General features: G+C 44.6%; 1 protein-coding gene across 2 annotated transcripts in view; it reads left to right on the forward strand.

Moving 5' to 3' along the window:
- Positions 1-20,603, forward strand: part of Tspan14 (tetraspanin 14) — a 56,436-nt gene that overhangs the window by 23,309 nt on the left and 12,524 nt on the right. Inside the window, exons 2-4 of one of the 2 annotated variants that reach the window (XM_047553115.1) lie at positions 4,092-4,189; positions 4,834-4,884; positions 20,267-20,317. In XM_047553115.1, coding sequence (XP_047409071.1) covers positions 4,109-4,189; positions 4,834-4,884; positions 20,267-20,317 — 183 coding nt within the window. In that variant the 5' untranslated portion in view covers positions 4,092-4,108. The remainder of the gene's footprint in view (positions 1-4,091; positions 4,190-4,833; positions 4,885-20,266; positions 20,318-20,603) is intronic. The other variant, XM_047553116.1, reaches the window with a different exon arrangement.

Here is a 20,603-nt window from a genome sequence, read left to right on the forward strand (position 1 = left end):
TTATTTCCAGCTGGGGGAATGTAGCTTAGTGCTATAGCACTTGTTTCACATGTGCAAGGTCATAGGTTCAATCCCCAGTCCACTGACATTTTTATATATTAATTATATTGATCTTTCATTTCTGTATAGTATTTGTATCCTTTGTTTACCTAAAGCTGGAGTCTTGTTCTATTAAGTATGAATGTTTGTGTTGTATTTATCCTCTGTCATAGTTGCTATAGGTGCATATCACTTATCATTTGTTTATTATTTTAATGTTACTTTTAATCATATGGGAATATTGAGTAATCTTGTACTTTTTTCCTGTTGCTTCAGAAGATGAGGCCACGGACAGTGACTTATGCTGTACTTCCAGCTATTCAGGAGTCTGAGGCAGGAGGATAGCAAGTTCAAGGCCAGCCTGGGCAATTTAGACCTTGTCTCAAAGTAAAATAGAAAGGGCTGGATGTAATTCAGTAGGATGGAGCTTGCCTAATGTGTGAAATCCTGGGTTCAGTTCCAAATACTGTTTAGAAAAAAAGATGATTAACATGTACCTACTGAAAAAAAACTCTTTGTAAGACATGTGCATATACGTATGTCCTTTAAATATTTAGATTTTTGTTTATTTAACTCTCCTCATATTGCTAATCTACTATCTCAACATTATTAAATAATTCTACCTTTACCCCTGTTTTGAGAAGATGATTTGACCAACATGTTCCTTGTATTTGCTATGTAAATACTTTTATTTTGCATTAATAAGTTTTTAGAATTGAGACAGTTTGAGGTTCTGATAATTGTTTTCTATGCACACAAAATAGCTTTTGGATTCTTCTCTGCTAGGGTAGTAATTAAGTTTGGGAAAGTTTGCCATCTACTTTTAGGGAGCTAATTTGCTTAGTTGCTCATTTAAGGTGCTAATGGACACATCATTAATAGAGGGCCAAGTTCTGCCCTCCTCCAGTGTGACTTGGTTTAGCAAATAAGGTGAGATGCCAATGACCATGTTCACTTTGAAGTTACTTTGGGTTAGGTCTGGCTGTTGGGACTCTCTGACTTGGATTTGGGCCCCAACATCTGTGCAAGCAGAGTTATTTGTTGGTTGTTTGTGTGGCTTGTGGGTGGAAGGCAGTAAATCAAGTGGGAGAGAAGCCAGGTGCCCGTGGAAGGAGAAACCATGCTCCACAGCTCAAGTCTCCCTGCTGGTTGCGTCTCTGTGAGGTTCCCTGTGTGGCACCTGTTCTCCATACTGAACTGGCTGGACCTGAAGGAGACAAGGGGTCTTCAGGGTGAGATTCCCTGTGTCACCACAGAATAATCATGTCCCAAAGACCCTGGGCAAGGGGAGCAGGGATGAGGCCCCCAAAATGGGCTGGTTTATTATCTCATTAGCTAGTTGCTTTATGGAGCTCCAGTCAGGGAGAGAGGGGGATTCTGGCTTGGTTGGTTAACTGGTGAGCAAGGGGCACTTTCTAGGATTCCTAAACATTTGGGTACTGTGTCTGACCAGCCCTCCCCTGTGTTTAAGGCCAGCTTCAGAAAGGGAAGGGCCATCCGCCTGCCAGACATTTTGTACTCCAAGTTGCAGGATTGTCTTGTGGGTAAAAAGGAACACTGTTTCTACCACTAACAATATTTTCCTGCCTTGTGCTGTATTTTCAGCTGAGTTGGCTGTTTTCTGTGAAAAACTCAATCAAGTTTTAGGTTTCATTTTTTTTCCCAACATACCTGTATCTATCTATAGCCTACCACCAAATAGCCCCCCAAAAAAATCCCCAATGCTTTGAGGCTTTATAATCTGTGACACACAAACAGATGGATATTAGTTTCTTTGGGTAGTTAAGTGTCTACAAGGAGTCTTCCTCAACTGACCCCCAGTCTATGTGCTGCACCCCAATAAACAAGACCCTTCTATTCTCACAGGATCCCCAAAGGAACTGCAACCCCTACCCAGGCCTATACTGGTCCTCTGGCCATATGTCAAGAAGCATGTCCCTGTCTTCTAAGGAACTTATCAATAATGCAGATTCAGGACCCAACCTAGACCCACTAAACTGAATTGAGCTGTGGGGTGAGGAGTACTGGAATCTGTATTTGGAATAAACAATTTTGATGCTGCCAGCTGGGGCCCTCAGTCTAGTGGTATGAGGGACTGCTCACTAAAAGCCCTGTTTTAGTTGGAGATGCCAAGGCCCCAGGAGAGCAGGCCTTGACATGGTCTGGTCATCCTGCTACAGTTGCCTCTGTCTCTGCCTGAGGTCCCTGTGTTTCTCCCTGTAGTATCTCACATGTCTCTAGCTATGTTCTGGCCTCACAAGTGTGTGTCCTTCTGTCACAGAGTCCTTGGGCACTGAGATTGCTGTCCCTCAAGAAAATGGGGCAATTTTGTGGAAGTATTCTTCTGATGGTGGGGGTGAAGGGATCGGAATGAGGGCTGCTGGGTGGCTGGTATCTTCCTAGTTAGGTTTTGAGGTCAGACAGGCTGGGTTCTTCCAGTAGGGCGCTTACCTCTCTTCCATCCCTCCTGGGAAGGTGGGAGCAGGGCTAGTTAATGGTGGGCTCTAGACAGCCTCTTGATTCCACACCTTGGGAGGATTGACTGAGCAGTCACAGGATCCACTTCCAGAGGAATGTGCTTCCTTGTCCCTTCTCTGCACTTTTGTCTCAGCAAAGTGGCAGGGTTTCCATGGCTTCTCTGGTATTGATTTTGTAAGTTGCTAATCCTCACATAGACGTTAGGCACTGATTTCTTCCTGGGTATTAGGGATGGGTTGTCTCTTCATTGGCCATGTTTGTTCTGGCCCTCGACCCTGTTCCAGCTGGCTCCCCCTCACCCTGGAGAGTGGGAGGTAAACAGGGTGTTGGGGAGGGAGCTTTGCTCTGTGAGCCTAGACACCCTCTCCTTCCCCAGCATCGACTCTGCTTTGGCAGCAGAGATTTTCACTTTCCCTACCACTCCCCACCAGAGGATGGTAGAGGAGTTCAGGGATCATCTGGATTGCGATTGGGGTTCAAAAAGGAAAGTAGTACAGGTGGGCCAGGCCCTCAGAGTCTTCCTTTGGTACCATCCTTCCTTTTGTATGATTGTGACAGACTTGGGGAATGGACACAGATTAAAAACAGCAGCCATCGTCCTTCAAAATGTAGGTCCCAGGGTCTTCCTACAGGGCTGTTTAGTCTAAGCTTTATTAAAGCCCCGAAAACCAAAACTGTGGTCATAGAGGGGAAGGAGAAGAGAGGGTGGAAGCAAATGCTGGCTGCTATGGGTTGTTGAGGTCTTACCCAGGCCAGGGTGCTGGGCCTTCACCTCTGTACAGGCTGAGCTTGGGAGTTTGTCTCAGATAACAGGTAAATTAATATGGAGCCTTAATTCTGGCTTCATGTACTGTCTACAGTTGAAATCATGCTAACCTGCCTAACCTTTCATTTCCTCTTCCAAAATATGACTCTTTGTGGTGAAGCCCTGTATCCTCATTTCCTTGTTTGGCTCTGGAGGGTGGAAGGATATGGAGTGTGGAGTCAGCTGTTCTTGGTGCAGATGCTGGGATCTATCATTGCTCTCTTGTCCTTGGGCAAGTCACGTGACCTTTCTGAACTCCTGTTTCCTTAGCATGAAGTGGAAAAATCAATACCCAATTGTGAGGTTATGAGCTGAATGTTTGGGATGGTTCCAAGCAAACTCCAGGGACTTAGAAGACATTTTGAAAATTGTCTTTCTCCATTCTTTAAAAATTCCCTTCTAATTCTTTTGTTTGTTTTTGGAAGCCAACCTAATCTGACTTTTTAAAAATATATTTTTATTAGTTATTGATGCACCTTTATTTACTTATTTATAAGTGGTGCTGAGAATTGAACCCAGTGCCTCACACATGCTAGGCAAGTGCTCTGCCAATGAGCAACAGCCCCAGCCCTCCAGTCTGATTTTTACCTCATCTGTAGCTGATATTGGTAGTATACTGCACTTGGACTAGCAATAGGACGTAAGAGAAACAATTTAGAGATTTCTGCAATCTGTATGAGCCTCACCTTCTCCTTTCCTTGGGGAGCAGGTTTTGGGCATATGCTTTTACACTAAACTTGCCCTCTCATCAGTTGCTGTCTCTTTGCAGGCCCTGCTTCTCAGAAGATGCACTATTACAGATACTCGAACGCCGAGGTCAGCTGCTGGTACAAGTACCTCCTCTTCAGCTACAACATCGTCTTCTGGGTAAGTACAAGAAAAGAGCCACATTCTCTTGTCCAGTCCTTCCTGAATAAATCATGATTCTGTACATATTTTTGATTGCCAAGCCCTACCTAGGTGAGTCTGTGGAACCAGCAAATGTGATGGATGCATCAGTGTGATTCGAAGCTGGGTTAAGGGCCCCTAACTCAGCCTTGGAGTTTCAGGAAGGCTTGGAGCTCTGGTCCAGGTGCTGTCTTCCCTGCCCCCAGAAGGCTCCCAGTGAGATGGAGGCAGTATGGTACTTCATGTTATTTGACTCTGCAGTGCTTATGGTTCACCAAGAGCAGGATTAGCCTGCTTGGCATCGAGAGCAGGCAGGGAGAAGCTTCTTGGTTGGGGTGGCCAGGGAAGAGCATTTTGAGGATGTGACCTGGGGACTGAGAACTGGCCTCAAACTCTCTATTCTCCTGCCTCAGTCTCCCAGGTAGTTGGGACTTCAGGCATGGACCACAGGTCCTGCTATGAATATTAGTGAAAGAGCAGCCAAGTGGGGGTCTGGGGAAGAAAGTTCCAGGCAGAGAGAATAGCAGTTGCAAAGATCAGAAGAAGGCTACATGACTAAAGCCAAGTGTGAGTGAGAGGGAGTACAATTGATGTCAGTTTCTTTCTCATTAATCATGGTGTAGGTGAAAGACACCATCAGAGGAAGGAGTGGGCTGAGGAGAACATCAAAACAAGTGAGCATGTTGACTAAGAAGAGGAAGAGGAGGAGAGGTTGGAATACTGAGCCCTGGGGTGCAGAGGCTGGGTGGAGGAGAAAACCCATGCAGAATTGACTGAGTGAGTGGACTAAGATGAAAGGGAGACCAGGAGATTTCATGTTGTAGAAGCCTCTGCAGTAAAGGAGCAGTCAGCTTTACCCCAGCAAGATGATGCAGGATGAGGACAGAAAACTGGTAATGACTTGGACAAAGTAGAGGTCGTTGGTGACCTTGACTGGAGACACTGTGCTCTGGGTGTGTAGTGTGTGTGCATGGGGTAATAGAAACTCAGCTGGAACTGCCCAAAGGAGCCAACAGAAAGTGAGGAAACGAAACAGAGACTCTTGATAGTTCTTTCAAGGACTGACTCTTGCCTTAAAAAGGAGAAGATAAATTGGTTACTGGCTGGAGATGGTGAGAGAGTTGAGATGTATCATGTGTGTCTTACAGTAGAATTGGTCCAGGGAGAGGAAAATTAGGACATTGAGGGACATGATAATACAAAAAGCTTTTAAACAATAAACCTTTTAATGGTTGAAACCATTAGTATTTGCTATAGTTTAGCTCTTGAAAGTTTAGATCCCAAAGTCCCATGTGTTAGAAGCTTGGTACCCAGCCCGGGGACCTATTCCACAGGTAGGTCCTAGGAGGTCTTAGGTTATTGAGGGGGTGCCCCTGAAGGAGTTAGTGGGACCTGGTCTCTTCTTTCTTTTGCATTCTGGCTGTTAGGTGAATGATTTTGCCACACACTGCCTCCATGATGTGCCACCTATGACCACAGGTCCCACAGCAATGGGTCAATGAGTCATGCACTGAAACCACCAATTTTGTGAGTCAAAATAAACCTTTTCTCTTTATAAACTGATTATCTCAGGTGTTTGTTGCAGCAATGGAAAGCTGAGTAGCACAGTATCTGTGTGGGGGCAGAGGGAATAAGAGGGTCAGGATGAGTGGTGGCAATGTCACAGTTTGCCTCTGTTGTGGATTGGTGGTTCCTATTTGGACTGGAATTCTTCAGAACAAGGCAGACATACTAAGACTTCCCAACTTTTCAATCTTGACTTATTGCTTCATCTCCTGGCAGTTTATCTCAGTGCATTCTGTTCTGGAGAAATATGGGTTGGGGGGTTCCAGTGGCTTGGCCTTTGACCCCAGGTCATTTCCTGTGCTTAGATAGCCTCTCACAAACAAGTGCCATCACTGCCCCTGAAATAGAGCATTGCTGGATCTTTGCTATTGTTCCTGTGGTTCCCTCCTAATGGGAGAACTATGCCTTGTCCTCATCATGTGTGGCTTCCCAGACCTGAATTGCTCCCTGTATGGAGGGAAACCCTCTGGACCACCTGCCCTGTGCCCCCACCCCTTCAGGTCAGGTATTCACTGATAAAGGGCCACATGGGCCACAGACAGCCTAACACTGGTTTCTGCCCTTCTGATGGTGCTGGTTTACCTTTTTGTCTATACCTCAGACTGCCATCCTGATTTTTGTAGCCAGAGCAGAGCTCTGCTCTTGCTGCTGTGGCTGAGGGCCCTGGTCATCTCTGTTTCTTCAGGGGCTTTGTAGAACAGATTCTTGGCTCCTGGGGAACTGTACTCACTTGCCCAGTAACACATTCATAGCAGCAAATTCAAATAGCAGAGTTCATGAATCCAGAATTGCAGCAGGTTTGCTTAGTGGTTGAAGGGCATTGTAGTTTTATCAGGGTTTTGCAGAATTGGCAGTGTGTGTGGTTGAGAGTTAATCATTTTTCAGTTAGTGTGCATTGGGGCAGAACAGCAGGGAACAAACAGAAACAGGCAGGAAATGAGAGCCTGGTTGGGAAATACAGGCAGGAGACTGGTCACCTTGCTCAGGCCCAAGCAGCCCAGACCCTCCCTGCTGAATCTTGGCTGGTATTTGCCATCTTCATCTGTGTAGGAACTGGCAGTATGGAGTGAGGCCTGAGAATTGAGATGCACTGTCCTCTGGAAAACTCATGGAGTAGCAGGAGGATGTCAAACTACCCTGGGCACCAGGGTGCCAGTCTGGACTCTTTCATGATACTGGTTGGCCTTGATAAGCCTGGTGTTCTCATTGTGAAACATTGTTTTCAGCTGCTTGCTGTCTGCCTCATAGGGTTGCAGAAAATGTTTCAAGTAGTATACCTCTTCAGAGAAATTTTCTTTTTTGAAATGGAGAGAAATACAAAAATAGAAAAATGTAATGAGCCTTACATTCCTATCATCGGGCTTCAGAATTCCACTCATAGCTGATCTTAATTTCGTTTGTTCCCCCCACCCACTCTTTGTGTTATTTTGAAGCAGTCTGGATAGATGATCTTGCACAGTGTTGGTATTGGTTTTGTTTTGATGAGGTGAGCAGTGAAGGAGGAGGATTGCTCAGCAGGCAGGGATGAATATGCAGAAGGCAACCTGTTGTTACTGCAACCAGTTCTAGGTGATGGGACAAATACAAGCTTTAATTTAGCAGTTTGCCCCCATTGAGCATTATTTTCACAATAACTTTCTTTAAAGATAAATGCCTATAGCACTCTAACAGTTTTTGTTAGCTGTTTTTCTGACTTAGGGGCTGAGATTTCCCAGGGACCATTAATACCTGATTGGGGTAAGAAACACGAATGCCACTGAGTCTCTGTTTTGTTCTGTATCTCATGTTTCACGTAGTAAGAATGAGCTGGGCTTCCTGAAGGGTCTTATCATAGAGATATTAGGAAAAATTGCTTCCAGCCAATATAGGTTTGTTTTTTGTTTTTTTAACTGTACTAGGTAATGAACCTAGGGGTGGTCTACCACTGAGCAGCATCTTTCTGGTTTTTATTTTGAGACAGAGTCTTGCTTAGTTGCCTGGGTTGGACTCAAACTTACAATTCTCCTGCCTCAGCCTCCTGAATTGCTGAATTAATGGGCATGTACCACAGCACCTGGCCCAACAATAGCATTGTGAGAGTGTGAGCATTTTACTTTTTAAATTACTGTTTAGTTATGCGAGACTTGTTTGTTGTGCACAATCTTCAGCTCTGGGAAATGAAAAATCAAAACCACAATGAGATATCACTTCACATCTCTGTTATTTAAAAGAAAAAAAAAAAAACAAATGTTGGGAAGGATGTAGAAAAATTGGTGCCATTGTCCACTGTTGGCAGGAATGTAAAATAGGTCAACCATGATGGAAAACAGTATAGTGGCTCCTCATGAAATTAAAAATGGACTCACCATGTGATCAATAATTTCAGTTCTGGGTATACACCCAAAAGAATTGAAAGCAGGATGTCGAAGAGAGATGTGTACACCCACATTGATAGCAGCATTATTCACCATAGCCAGATGTGGAAACAACCCAAGTGTCCTTTGATGATTGAGTGGGTAAATAAAATATGGCACAACATGCCATAGTGTCTTATCCTTAAAAGGAAGACAGTTAGGACGCATAATGTAGGAGAACCTTGAGTACATTACGTTAAGTGAAATAAGCCAGAGGCAAAAAAACAAATTGATTCCACTTATAAGATAAATGTTGTATGATTCCACTTAGGTTACCTAGAGTAGTCAAAAATCATAGAGAAAGCGGAATATTGGTTGCCAGGAGGTGTGGGGGAGAGAATGGTAAGGGTCAGAGTCCATTTGTGCTGCTCTAACAAAAATACCACAGGCTGGGTACTCATCGAAAATAGAAGTTTATTTGGCTCATGGTTCTAGAAGCTGAGAAATCCATGACCAGGGACTGCATCTGTTGAGGGCCATCTTGCTGCCTCATAACAGGCAAGATTGGCTGAACATGATTTTGTAACAAACCCACTCTGGTGATCATGACTTAACCTAATCACTCCTGTAGGTCCTGCCTCTCAACACTGCTCCATTGGGGATTAAGCTTCCAGCACCTGAATTTTGGGGAACACATTCAAAGCTTAGGAAGGAGTTACTGTTTGGTGGGTACAGTCTTTCAATTTTTGAAAAGAGTTCTGTGGATGGATGGTGGTGATGGTGCACCAGACTGGAATCTACTTAATACCACTGAACTCTACACTCATATTGTACATTTTACCACAATTTAAAAATTAAAAAAAATCTTACTTTGGCTTGCAGAGGGAGGGAAGCTGGGAGAGGTGTATGCTGGAGGAGCCTTGTATGGCCCTCTGTCTTTGTTCATTCATACCCTGCCTGGTTCCACAAAGAATTTGAGCTTTTCTGGTTTGGCTGAGGAATTCTCTAGAGAGATGTTTTAGATGAAGTTTGCAACTCCAGGATTGCTTTCCCCAACTAGCATTGACTTTAGTCTGAAAAGTTCAGATAAAGCCCTTGCCTGGATTCATTTCAGAGTGGGCTAAAAGTGAAGAACTCAGATCCCTTCTTAATACAGATAATAGGCCTGTGTTGCCCACAAGTGAGTCTGCTGCTTGTTTTTAGTTTAAACATTTTCTCAAGTGATGTTCTGACATTGGTGTTCTTAGTGATGGGCAAGTCTGGGCTGTTACTTTCCTACTTGTAAAATTCATGGCTTAGCCTCAGCCTAATGGACTTGTGGAGTGAGATGGGAGATTTTGGATCAGTTTGGCTTGAGATACCTCCTTCAGAGTAATGGGTGCCTGGATGCCTCCTGTGAGTAGGATGAGCACGTAATTTATCATCCAAATCCAGAAACTTTTTGTTTGTTTGGTTGTTTATTTGTTTTTGGTACTGGGAACTGAACCCAGGGCACTTTACCACTGAATACATCCCTAACCCTTTTTATATTTTATTTTGAGATAGGGTTTCACTAAGTTGATTAGGGCCTCAGTAAGTTGCTGAGGCTGGCCTCGAACTTAGGAACTTGGAATCCTCCTGCCTCAGACTTGTAAGTCACTGAGATTATAGGTGTGTGCCATCTTGCCCAGCAAATCAGGAAACTTCTGAGAGTGAGAAGACATTGAGAGTTTTGCCAGAACCCCAGTGTACACCAGTCCTGTTGTCCCATGCAAACTGGAACCTGTGGTTACCTTACCCAGAGGTAGTGCCAGCATGGATGGGTCAGCTCTTCCTCTGCTTCTTGGGCATCTTGGGGTACCTGGGATTGAGCTCAGGGGCACTTGACCACTGAGCCACATTCCAAACCCTATTTTGTATTTTATTTAGGGACGGTCTCACTGAGTTGCTTAGTGTCTAGCTTTTGCTGAGGCTGGCTTTGAACTTTTGATCCTCTTGTCTCAGCCTCCCCAGCTGCTAGGATTATAGGCATGCACCACTGCACCCAGCTCCTTTGGTGTCTTTGTCGGTAAAGTCCTAGAGTCTGCATCTGACCTTTGGGTATGCTCTTATAGAGGACACCCCATTTTCTAGACCTCCTAAGGTGGTCTGTTGTTCCTTGACTCCTCTGATGGAGAATTATTCTTTTTGAGCTGAACTCTGTCCATGTGATATCAGACCCCAAGGCCTGATCCCCAGGTCTGAATTCATAGTTTCTTTGTTTCCATCTGGATAACTAATGCAGTGCAAAGGGAAAAGTATAGTGTTTTATTTATTTATTTATTATCACATTATTATATGTATTAGTAGGACTTGTGATATATTCATATATGCACACAATTTGGTCAATTTCATTTCTAGTACTTTTCCCCTCCTTCCACTCCTTCCTCCTATCAGTCCCCCAAGTTTAGTATTTTAAGCATGGTGTAGTATACATTTTTGCCTTCACTGCTGAGAAGATGTCGTACCAATTTCTCTGCAAGTATTATATGATAAACTTTTATTATTGCATGGAAGTTCAAGACATCAAGGCATCTAAGGATTACTGCTTTCCCCCTCATGTGCCCCCTCTTGTCTGAGGCTCCCATAGTTTCAGGTCCTTGTGAGCAGTCTCTTCAGGTTCTTGATGTCTGCATTTTCACAGCAGCATCACCTGGTCTAGAATGTTCCTATTGTTACATAGTTTTTATGACTATGTTTGTTTTAGAAATTCCCATATTGGACTTTTAGGTTGTTTTCAGTTTTTTTCTATCCCAGATAAGGATGTAGTGATTAATTTTTTGTAATACAGGTTCTTCCCTTTGGAGAAGGGAGGGAAGTCATTTGCCAGGATAGATTCCCAGGAGTGACATTAAGTGGGTCAGAAGGGGTATGCATTGATTTGACCTGCCTGACATACTTGTAGCATCAAAATTTCTTTTCCAGAAAGCCTGTCCCAATTCACAGGAAATATACTGCCTTATTTTTTGGTGTCAGTAGACATGTGTGGGTTTTCATGCAAGGCAGAGGGCAAGGACTACTCAGAGTCACCAGAACTTGAGGCATGCCCAAGGGTGCTGATCCCCACAGGGCCGTGGCCTCTGCCCTTCTCACACAGGCATGAGTGAGACAGAGTAGGGGTCACAGAGGAAGTGGTGTCCAGGGTGCACCGAGGTTCTTGCCTGGTCATATGGTTATTGAACACTCACAGGGTACTTTCAAGGCAAAGTAACCTGGTGTGTGTGTATGTACAGTTTGATGACAGTTCAGTGGGCCACACAACCACCATCACCAAAATGAAGATGTGAAACATTTCTCTCACTCCAGAAGCTTCCTTTGTGCCTTCTGCAGCCCCTTCCTCTGCATCTCTTCCCCAGTTGACCATCAGTCTGCTTCCTCTTGTTGTAAATTAGACTTGACTCTTATGTCTTTGACTTCTTAAAAGATAGTAGAAGGAATGGGACATTATTACCCTATGTGTACATATAATTACAAGACCAGTGTAACTTTACATCATGTACAACCAGAAGAATGAGAAGTTACACTCCATTTGTGGATGATGTATCAAAATGCATTTTTCTGTTATGTATAACTAATTAGAACAAATTTTTTAAAATGCTAAAAAAAGAAGTTAGGTATGCTCTTTCTTGTTTTTATGTTTTGAATTCCATTATTTTAAAAAATCTTTTACAATTATTTTTTACTTTTATTTTTCAAAAACTGTGAAATATACATAACAAAAAATTTATCCTTGTAACCACTTTTAAGTTCATTGGCATTAAGTACATTCACATTCTTATCCATCCATGACCACTGTCTATTTCCAGTTCATCAACTGCTGTTCTTTTATTATTTCTCAACTGTATTTACTTGGGAACTATTTAGCTTTTTTTCTAGCTTTTGAAAGTAGATTAAATCACCGATTTGAATTTCTCTTGACTTAGACTAAAGTATAGGAATTTGAAGCTATATATTTTGTGCATGCCACACATTTTGATATGTTTTCACTTCATTTGATTAAAATATTTTGTATATGCATATTGCACATGTATTTTATCTTTTCCCACCCTAAGGCTGGTTTCAAAAGTTTCTCTTAGCCAGGTGAGGTGGTGTACTCTTATAACCCCAGGTACTTGGGAGGGGAGGTTGAGGCAGGAGTATTGCAAATTCGAGTACAGCCTGGGCAAATTAGTGAGACTGGTTTCAAAAATAAAAAATAAAAAGTGCTGGGGATGTAGTTCAGTGGTAGGATGACCAGCGTTCAATCCCCAGTATTGCAGGCTGGGGGTGGAATTTCTCTTTTTTACTGGATTGTATTGTGCAGTGTGGATTTCTTTGTATTTAATCTGAGGTTCATTGGACCTTTGGAATTTGTGAGAATGTAATTTTTATCAAATCTGGAAATATACTGATTACTATTTTTTCAAATATGCTCCCTCCCTGCCTGCTTTTATGACTATTGCCTGCAGGCAGCAGGAGGCTGTGTTTAGTTTTTATTGTTTTCCCTTCTTTCCTTTAGTCTGTACAGTTACTGTTGCTTTGTCTTTAAATCCATTGATCTCTTCTTTTCCAAAGTTTAATTGGTTGTTAAATGCATCCAGTGAATTCTTCACTTCTTACGTTGTATTTTCTATTTCTAGTACTCATTCCATTTGTGCTTTTAAATATGTTTCTCTCTTTATCATGTTTATATTTTTATTTAAATTCATGAACATATGTACAATATTTATTTTAAAATCTCTGTCTTGCTAATTTCATATTCTTCGTCATTCCTATCTCATATTTACTGATTTTTCCTTGTTGTGTGTAGATCTATGTAGTACCTTTTCATTACATGCTAAGTATAGTTTTCCATCCAAATATTCTTCCATTAACCAAGTCTTTTATGCTTGACATCTTTTGTTAAGTATGTGTAAGATTCATTTCAGGTGTTAATATGTAGTTATGTAATATTTAATTATAGAAATATGTCATTTGGGTTATTTATAGTTTTAAGCTATCCGTTAATGTAATATAAAATCTGGAGACCTGTGTTGGAGACCAGTGTATGGGGGTATCCCAGGGTTTGTGGGGCTGAGTTAAAGGAAATCCTGTCTTTCATCTCTAGGTCCAGATGGCTTTAATGTGATAGTTTAGTGCTGGCCTTGGCACACCATGGCTTGCAGGTCAAACCCGGTCTTCCGCCTATTTTGCACATATTGTTTTATTGGAACACAGCCATGTTGGTTCATTTATTTGTCTTTGACTGTTTTCCCACTGTAACAGCAGAGTTGAGTGCTTGCAACAGAGATCATCCAGCACACAGAACTGCAAGCATTTACTTTTTGGCCCTGGTTTGGAGTCTTGGAGTTCTACCCACTGTTAATCACTATGAACTATGACAGTGATGGTAGCAACTGAGGTGGAGGTTCCTTCCACCCACTTGACTGTAGCTCCCTTGGATGACTATCCCCTCACCTTCCTTCCTTGCCAGATTCCTGGGTGGGGCTTGTTGGGTCCAGCTCTGTGTTATCAGAGGACACAGAGACAGCTGGGGAAACTGCCTTTGGAGACCTCTGCCCAGTCCTTGCCCTTCCTCTTTGGGCCCCTCACATGGGTTCACTGCTGTGCTGGAAAGGGCACGTGTTTCTTATTGTCAAACCCACCCTTCCGGCAAGAGGAAATGCTGTTACAAGATAGCTTTGGGGCCCAGGCAGGATACCTCCTTCCTGGGCACTGTTTCCTCCTGTAATGAGGAAGCTGAGCTCTAGTCTCCATTCTGGCTCTCAGATCTTCCAAACTCCCTCTGAGAAGTGGCTTAGTTCAGACTCATCTAATAGGAGTCTACTTTGAAAGGGAGGTTCCCTGCTCTGTTGAGAGCTCAGAGTGGCCCCAGTCTTGAGGAACACAGTCTTCTAACCTTGATGAGTATCCCATGAATCCTCCCTCAGCCCACTGGGCTTTGAATGTTGAGTTTAGGTTTGGGGTCTGTGCCCTCTGGCAACCTTTCTGACCTCTAATTCAATTGATTCATTGGCATTTCAGAAAGCAACAAGGATTTCTGGTGTTCACTAGGCCTGAACTCAGGGTTTTCTATTCTGGATAGTACCAGGACCATGGACTTCGCACCTGGAAGGATTGAGGAGAGCAAGTCTCAATGGAGATGCATAGGCCTTTTGCTCATTTTTCAGATGGGCAAACTGAGCCCCAAAAGAGGGATGGCTTCCTCAAAGCCACGGGTGTGTTAGGAACAGAACTGAGGCTCAATTCTAGCTTTTTCCACTCATTTTTTTCCCTGTTTTCTTCCATCATCTTTTCTTGCCTCACATGTAAGCCTCCAGAAAGACCCATTCCCAGAGTTCTGCATTCCTGTTGTCTCCAGAATCCCAGTGAAGCTTCTGGAAAGGAAGACCTCAACTTAGGACAGAGACTTGTGCAGGGGCAACTGGAGTGGGACTCAGTATCATCAGTGCAGTAGGTGCTTGTGGTATTGTTCTGAAGGCCTCTCTGTACTTCTGTTGTGCCTGTACCTTGGGAGACAAGGCTCCTTCAGCTGAGCTCTGCCCCAGGGTAAGCATGTCACAGGAGGTTTCCTCCCAGCCTACAACCTTCCTATGACCAAGGAAGGCTCATCCCTGTTGTGTAGAGGAAATCAAGCCCAAAGAGGGTCCTAGAAGTGCATGAGGTCCTGTTGCTAGGATGTTACCAGACTCGGGGCACGCCAGCCTATGCCATTAGTTCAGCATTGCTCTGAACCACCCCATCGTTTGCTATTTCACTTTTGTGCTTCCTTCCAGTTATCTCTGAGACGCCCATAGGAGGCCCAGGGGAAGGAAGGGACTCTGTGAATGTCAGCCTGAATCAGCAAGGGGATTGTGTAAAAACCAGAGGCCAGCAGAACAGAGCTGAAAATGTTGCCCTGTTGCTGGTGGTTCTCCTTGAACCTGCTGAGGAAAGACCTCTGGGGCCTGCAGGAGTTGCCTAAGTGCTTTCACACATGCTTAAAGGAAATCTTGCAAGGGCCAAAGCCATTAAATCCTGGGTAAGAGACTGCTTTTGACCTACTTGGAGTTGAAATTCTCTCTTCCAGGCCAGCAGAGCCTGACCAGCTGTTTATACTTTTGCTGGGACTTGATCCTGCTTGGTAAAGTGCCACAGGCTTGCTCAGGTGGTGAGGGAATTTCTTGAAGCTTCCAGGACAAGAAAGGACAGGACCAGCTCAGCACTGCAAGCAGACCTCTTACTTCTATCATATGGGCCTTTGACTGAGGAGGAAAGGTCATTTTGAATGTTCTGATGATCCCTAAAGAAGCCCTTCTCCCTTGCCATCTGCCCTGGTTGGAACACAGACTTCTTTAATAGGGGCCTCCGCATCAAACAGCTATGTTTTGTTGACTTTGAAGTTGCACAGCCCAGATGCCCCTCCATGGCGTTCTTATACCACTGGGCTCCCATGTGAGTTCTGAAGTCACATGTTGTCAGGGTCAGAGACACTTAGATTTGGTTCTTAAGTAGCACCAGCTAGTTCTGTGACCTTGGACAATTAACCAAGTTGCTCTGTTTTGGAGCCTTTCCTCTGAAAAATGAGGGTAATAGGAGCAGTGTTTGGGGTATTTAAAAGGTCTCTTTTGGCATTTAAGTGTTTAACATAGTGTAAAGCAAAGGGTGGGGCTACAGGCCTGGTGACCACAGCAGTATGCATGTCCAGTGATCCAAGCAGACTGAAGGTTGGACTCACTTTGAGCTTGGTTGGAGCTGGGATCCCTACTTGAAGGAATTCAGTTAGGTCACATAAAAGGGACAAAGGAGACTGGAGGGCGCCCAGCAGAGCCATTGCTTCCAGATGGTGGGCAGCTAGGGACTATGACCCATCCCAGTCCCACACACCATCTGCTCCAGAGTTCAGGGAAGGGCTCCACTGGGACGAAGCGGGTTCCTTGGCTAGTTAATGGGGCTGTTCTCTGAGTGTGCAGGCGGGCTACTTCCCTGTCTGGGCCACCTTCACTCAGTCTTCTTGTTCCTAAAATGATCATTGGTCTACAAAGTTCCAGCTTTGTGCCAGTATTCATTGAACCCATGATCTGACATGTGACCTCTAAGTTCCTATCTTTCTTGTGTAAGTTAAATTTAATTCTTCCTTTAAAATAAAATGGAAAAAAAAAAAAAATGAGCCCTTAGTCTTAGAGCCTAGTCATTGTGAGGGGAAGGAGAACTGCACTACAGTTATGGGTAGTGGGCTTCTCTGCAGACCAAGGGCTTTCCTAGGGGGCCTTGGGAAACAGCGATGACTGGAACAGCCATGAACAGGAACATGCCCGCCCCTGCACAGCCCTTGATGCTCCTGAGGCAGGCAGTGAACGCTGGCTTCTGATATGGAGAGTTGAGAATCTTTCTGGAGGACTTTTCCTTTGTATTCTTTAGCAGTGTAATCTTCCTTGCATCTGTTTAGTCACCTGGAGGAAGAATTAAAACAGCACCTCAGCATGGAGTCAGTGAGACACATACATGTAAGTGGAGCTGAGGCTGGTCTTACTGTGGGGAAAGATAGATGCAGAAGATGGGGTGAGGGGTGAGCTGTGAGACACAGAGGTCAGGAGAGGGGAAGTCTGCATGACCATTGGTCGAGTATTTCAAGGCTGACTTCATTCACCTGTCCACATGTCACCAGGAGCTGGGTGGACTGTCGAGGAAAGCAGGTTGGGAACACTGATGGGGGATAGTGCTAGTCAGCCTTGGCTCTGTTCTGCCTGATCCTTGACTGTGCAGGGCTTTACTATAGACCTGGGCCAGGCTGGATTCTTTCTTGGCTCCCTGGAGTGGGTTTCCAGTAGTGTGCCTGGGAGGAGAGCTGGAAGCACCACAGGCTGGGACTGCCTGGCCTTGCAGCCCTGGTGAGGTTCTCACAAGGACCTGTTCTTCACCTACATGCCAGATCCTTCTCTGTATTGCTGGGATATACCCCTGGATAATACAGTTAGCCTCTGTGATCTAGGATCAGTGCCATGAAGTTAATCAGGCAAAAGGAGATGCCAAATGATGGACAGGGAGTAATGATAAAGGTGGCATATCTGAGAAGGTGAAATTTGAGGAGACCTCCCTGAAAGAAATGAGGAAGCCAGGAATGGATATGGACAAAGAACATTCTAGGCAGAGGTAACAGTTTCAAGGCTCTGAGCAGGGATGAATTTGGTGAGTTCAAGAAACAGCCAGACTGCCAGGATGTGGGGTGATGGGCAGGAATGTGTTGCTGAGATGTGGGCTGAAGCCTGGGGTAGAGCCTTGTAGGCCATTTCAGAGTTTATTTCTAGGTCTGAAGGGAAGTCATTGGAGAGTTTAAAGAAGAGAAGTCACCTGATCTAACCATGTCCTTTGGTATCTGCCCGTTCTGCATCTGTAGACTCAGCCAATCTTGGATAGAAGCTATTTTTAAAAAATTCATGCTGTATTGAACATGTAAACATTTTTTGGTAATTATTTCCTATAACAACCATTTACACAGGATTTACATTGTACTAGGCATTATAAGTAATCTGAGATGATTTGAAGTGTATGGATGATGTGCATAGGTTATATGCAAATACTGCACCATTTTATATGGGAGGCTTGAGCATGAGGATTTTGGTATCCACAGGGGTTCCTGCAACCAGTCCCTCTCAATTACTAAAGGGCAGTTGTATTTCCAAAGGATCACTCTAGTTGCTTGGAGGCCTGTGAGGAGGCCCCTGCAGGATCCAGACCTGAGCAGGTAGATAACAGACAGGTGGGAGCTGAGAGGAGAACTGGTTGAATGCCCTATGTGTTTTGAAGGCAAAACCAGCAGAGGGTTAACAGTGAGTTGAATACAAGGCAGGGGAGACAGAAGCATCAAGTGTGAAGTCAGGGTTTTCTCTTAAATGGGTGGACAGAGAGAGTGGTACCTTCTAAAGAGAAAGTGAGGAGTTGGGGAGGAGCAGAGCAGGGATGGGGAGACACTGAGGACATTTTCCGATTAGAATCTCATTAGATCTCTCAGGTGCACGAATCAAGGAGACATTGGGGTGTGTGACTTAAAGAGGTGACTATGATCTGGATCCGTGAGTTGGCAGTGTATGGACAGCATTTAATGCCATGAGAATCATGAGATCACATAGCAGGCTCAGGGCAGAGTGAAGGACTTAGGACTGACCTGTGAGCTTCTCTAGCACTTGGTGGGATCTGAAAGAGGAGTCAGCGAGGGAGACAACCCTTTGCCTTGATGTCCCTGAAGCTGGGTATGCAGTGAAGTAGTTGAAGGAGTAATGACTGACTGCAACCTCACCTCCCATAAGGTCAGATAAGATGGCATAAAAGAGTACCTCCAGCTTAGGCAAGAGGGAAGAGAGTATTGGGAAGCTTGAGGAGTGGTGGGGTAGAGCAGTCACCTGTGGGTTGCTTCCCATAATTGCAAAACCCCTGGGAAGTAAAAGAAGTAGTCATGTACCTCATGAAGTCATGTACCTCATCAAGAAAAACAAAAACCTCATCAATTAAGAAAATCATTGTGGTGTTGGGTGGGGTGGCATGGTAGAAAGGACCAATCTACTGGAGCCTAAGCACCAGCAGCCTGCTGGCCTTTTGGTGAAATGCAGTACCCAAGATGTACTCCTTGAATCTTTGAACCAGTGAGTGAGGAACAAATGAATGAATGAACTGAGCATGGGATGGGGCCCTTCTCCTCACTACCTGACATTTTGGTCTTGGCCTCTTTGGGCACCAGTATTCTGCTTTGTAAAATGCAGGGATTAGGTTTCTGGCAGGGCTTCTTCAGTTGGGGTTCGCAGACCAACCACTAGAAACTGCGAACCAGCCCTCCAATATTCTATGCAGAGCAGAATATTGGGCGTGTGTGCATTTTCTGAAAATGATCTGTGATCTGGAAGAGGCTGAGACCTCCCAGAGCTTTCATTAAAGGGCCTGCCTTCCCATTCCAACCACCTGGGTCTAGTATTGAATAAAATGGGCAGAAATAGCTTAAAGCTTGAGGAGAATATACTTTGGAAAGGTGAGAGTCATAGAGAAACCAAGCCCTGTTATTTATTGTGAGACACTGATAAATGGCAGTGAAATGCCAGCATGGTATAAAGTAGTTAAAAGAAAAACAGGAGGCAGCTTCATTTGCACAGAACATGATGTGTTTTCCTTTTATATGGCAAATTCTCCCTGGTTTGGGAACGTGTGTGGTGCACTTGGGAACCTGTGTGGTGCATTTGGGTGGTCTCCTTTCTCATGGCCCAGGGGCAACTTAGCCCTAGTGGGTTCCTGCAGGTGGGAAACTAGGGGTGCTTTTCTTCTGAGTGAGATCATTGCTTAGTGCAGGCTTAATTTAATTCATTATCTAGTAACCCAGCATCTTCTGAGCACATGTGTACTGTGTGCTCTATGTAGGTACCCTGGAGAGGGGGCTCAATCCTGGGCAGCAGCTGGCCTGGGTAGCTGCTTGTGGCTGGAGTCTGAATCCAGTGCTGGAGATCTAAAGTGGGAAGCACATTGGGTACAGGGCTTTGCTCCCCATGCCCTCGCCTGTGCTGGAGGCCTCTAATGCTCCTGAGGCACGATGTCTTCTTACACACTGAGAATGCCCTGAAATGAATTTGGGTAGGGGTAGGTGTAGGTGCGGCAGAGTACAGAAGGAACAGGGTAGAGCTTGACTGCATTCTTTCTAGGACCTAGCCTGCTCTGAGGCTCTTCTCGGGGTTATGGAGCCATCTGGTGTTTAAGGAGTTTGTCATACATTCAGGAAAGGTACACACTGCTTATCTGCAGAACCTTCATGTCCTTTTCTGGGGGTAGAAGTCCCTGTCATCTTCAAGGTTGAGGAATTTTTTTTTTTGGGGGGGATGGATGATTGAACCCAGGGGCACTTTACTACTGAGCTACATTCCCAGCACTTTTTATTTTTTATTTTGAGACAGGGTATCATTAAGTTGGCTAGGGCCTTGCTAAGTTGCTAAAGCTGGCCTTGAACTTGGGATCCTTCTGCTTCTGCTTCAGCCTCCCGAGTTGTTGGAATATAGGTGTGTGTCACCATACCCAGCAGGGCCAAGCATCTTAGTTGTGAGCCAGAAGCATCTCTGACTAGCATGTGGACTTTACTCTCAGAGGCATGTTCATGGTACTGGCTTCTGACCTAACTGTTCTCTTTCTCCCACCTGTTCCTGCTTAGTTGGCTGGAGTTGTCTTCCTTGGAGTTGGACTCTGGGCATGGAGTGAAAAGGTAGGTGGAACCTATATAAGGACCCTGAGTGTCAGGCAGCCAAAACCATATTCATTCTGCTTGAATTATCCCCTCCTCCAGTCTGTTCCTTGACAAGGAGCATTTTCTGTACAATGTAAAGATCCTCAATTGTCAACCCTCAGAACCCACCTGAGGCTGACTCTGCCCTGGGTGGTGCAGGCAGGCTGCTGGTGGCCAGTGCTGGAACAGGTAGGTTTTTGGTATTTTTGAGTTCTGTGAATGTGGAGAGACTTCTATTTGCAGAAGCCCCAAGTGGCCCTGGGCT

Source organism: Sciurus carolinensis, chromosome 5 (genome assembly GCF_902686445.1).
Source record: "Sciurus carolinensis chromosome 5, mSciCar1.2, whole genome shotgun sequence".
Taxonomy (NCBI): Eukaryota; Metazoa; Chordata; class Mammalia; order Rodentia; family Sciuridae; genus Sciurus; species Sciurus carolinensis.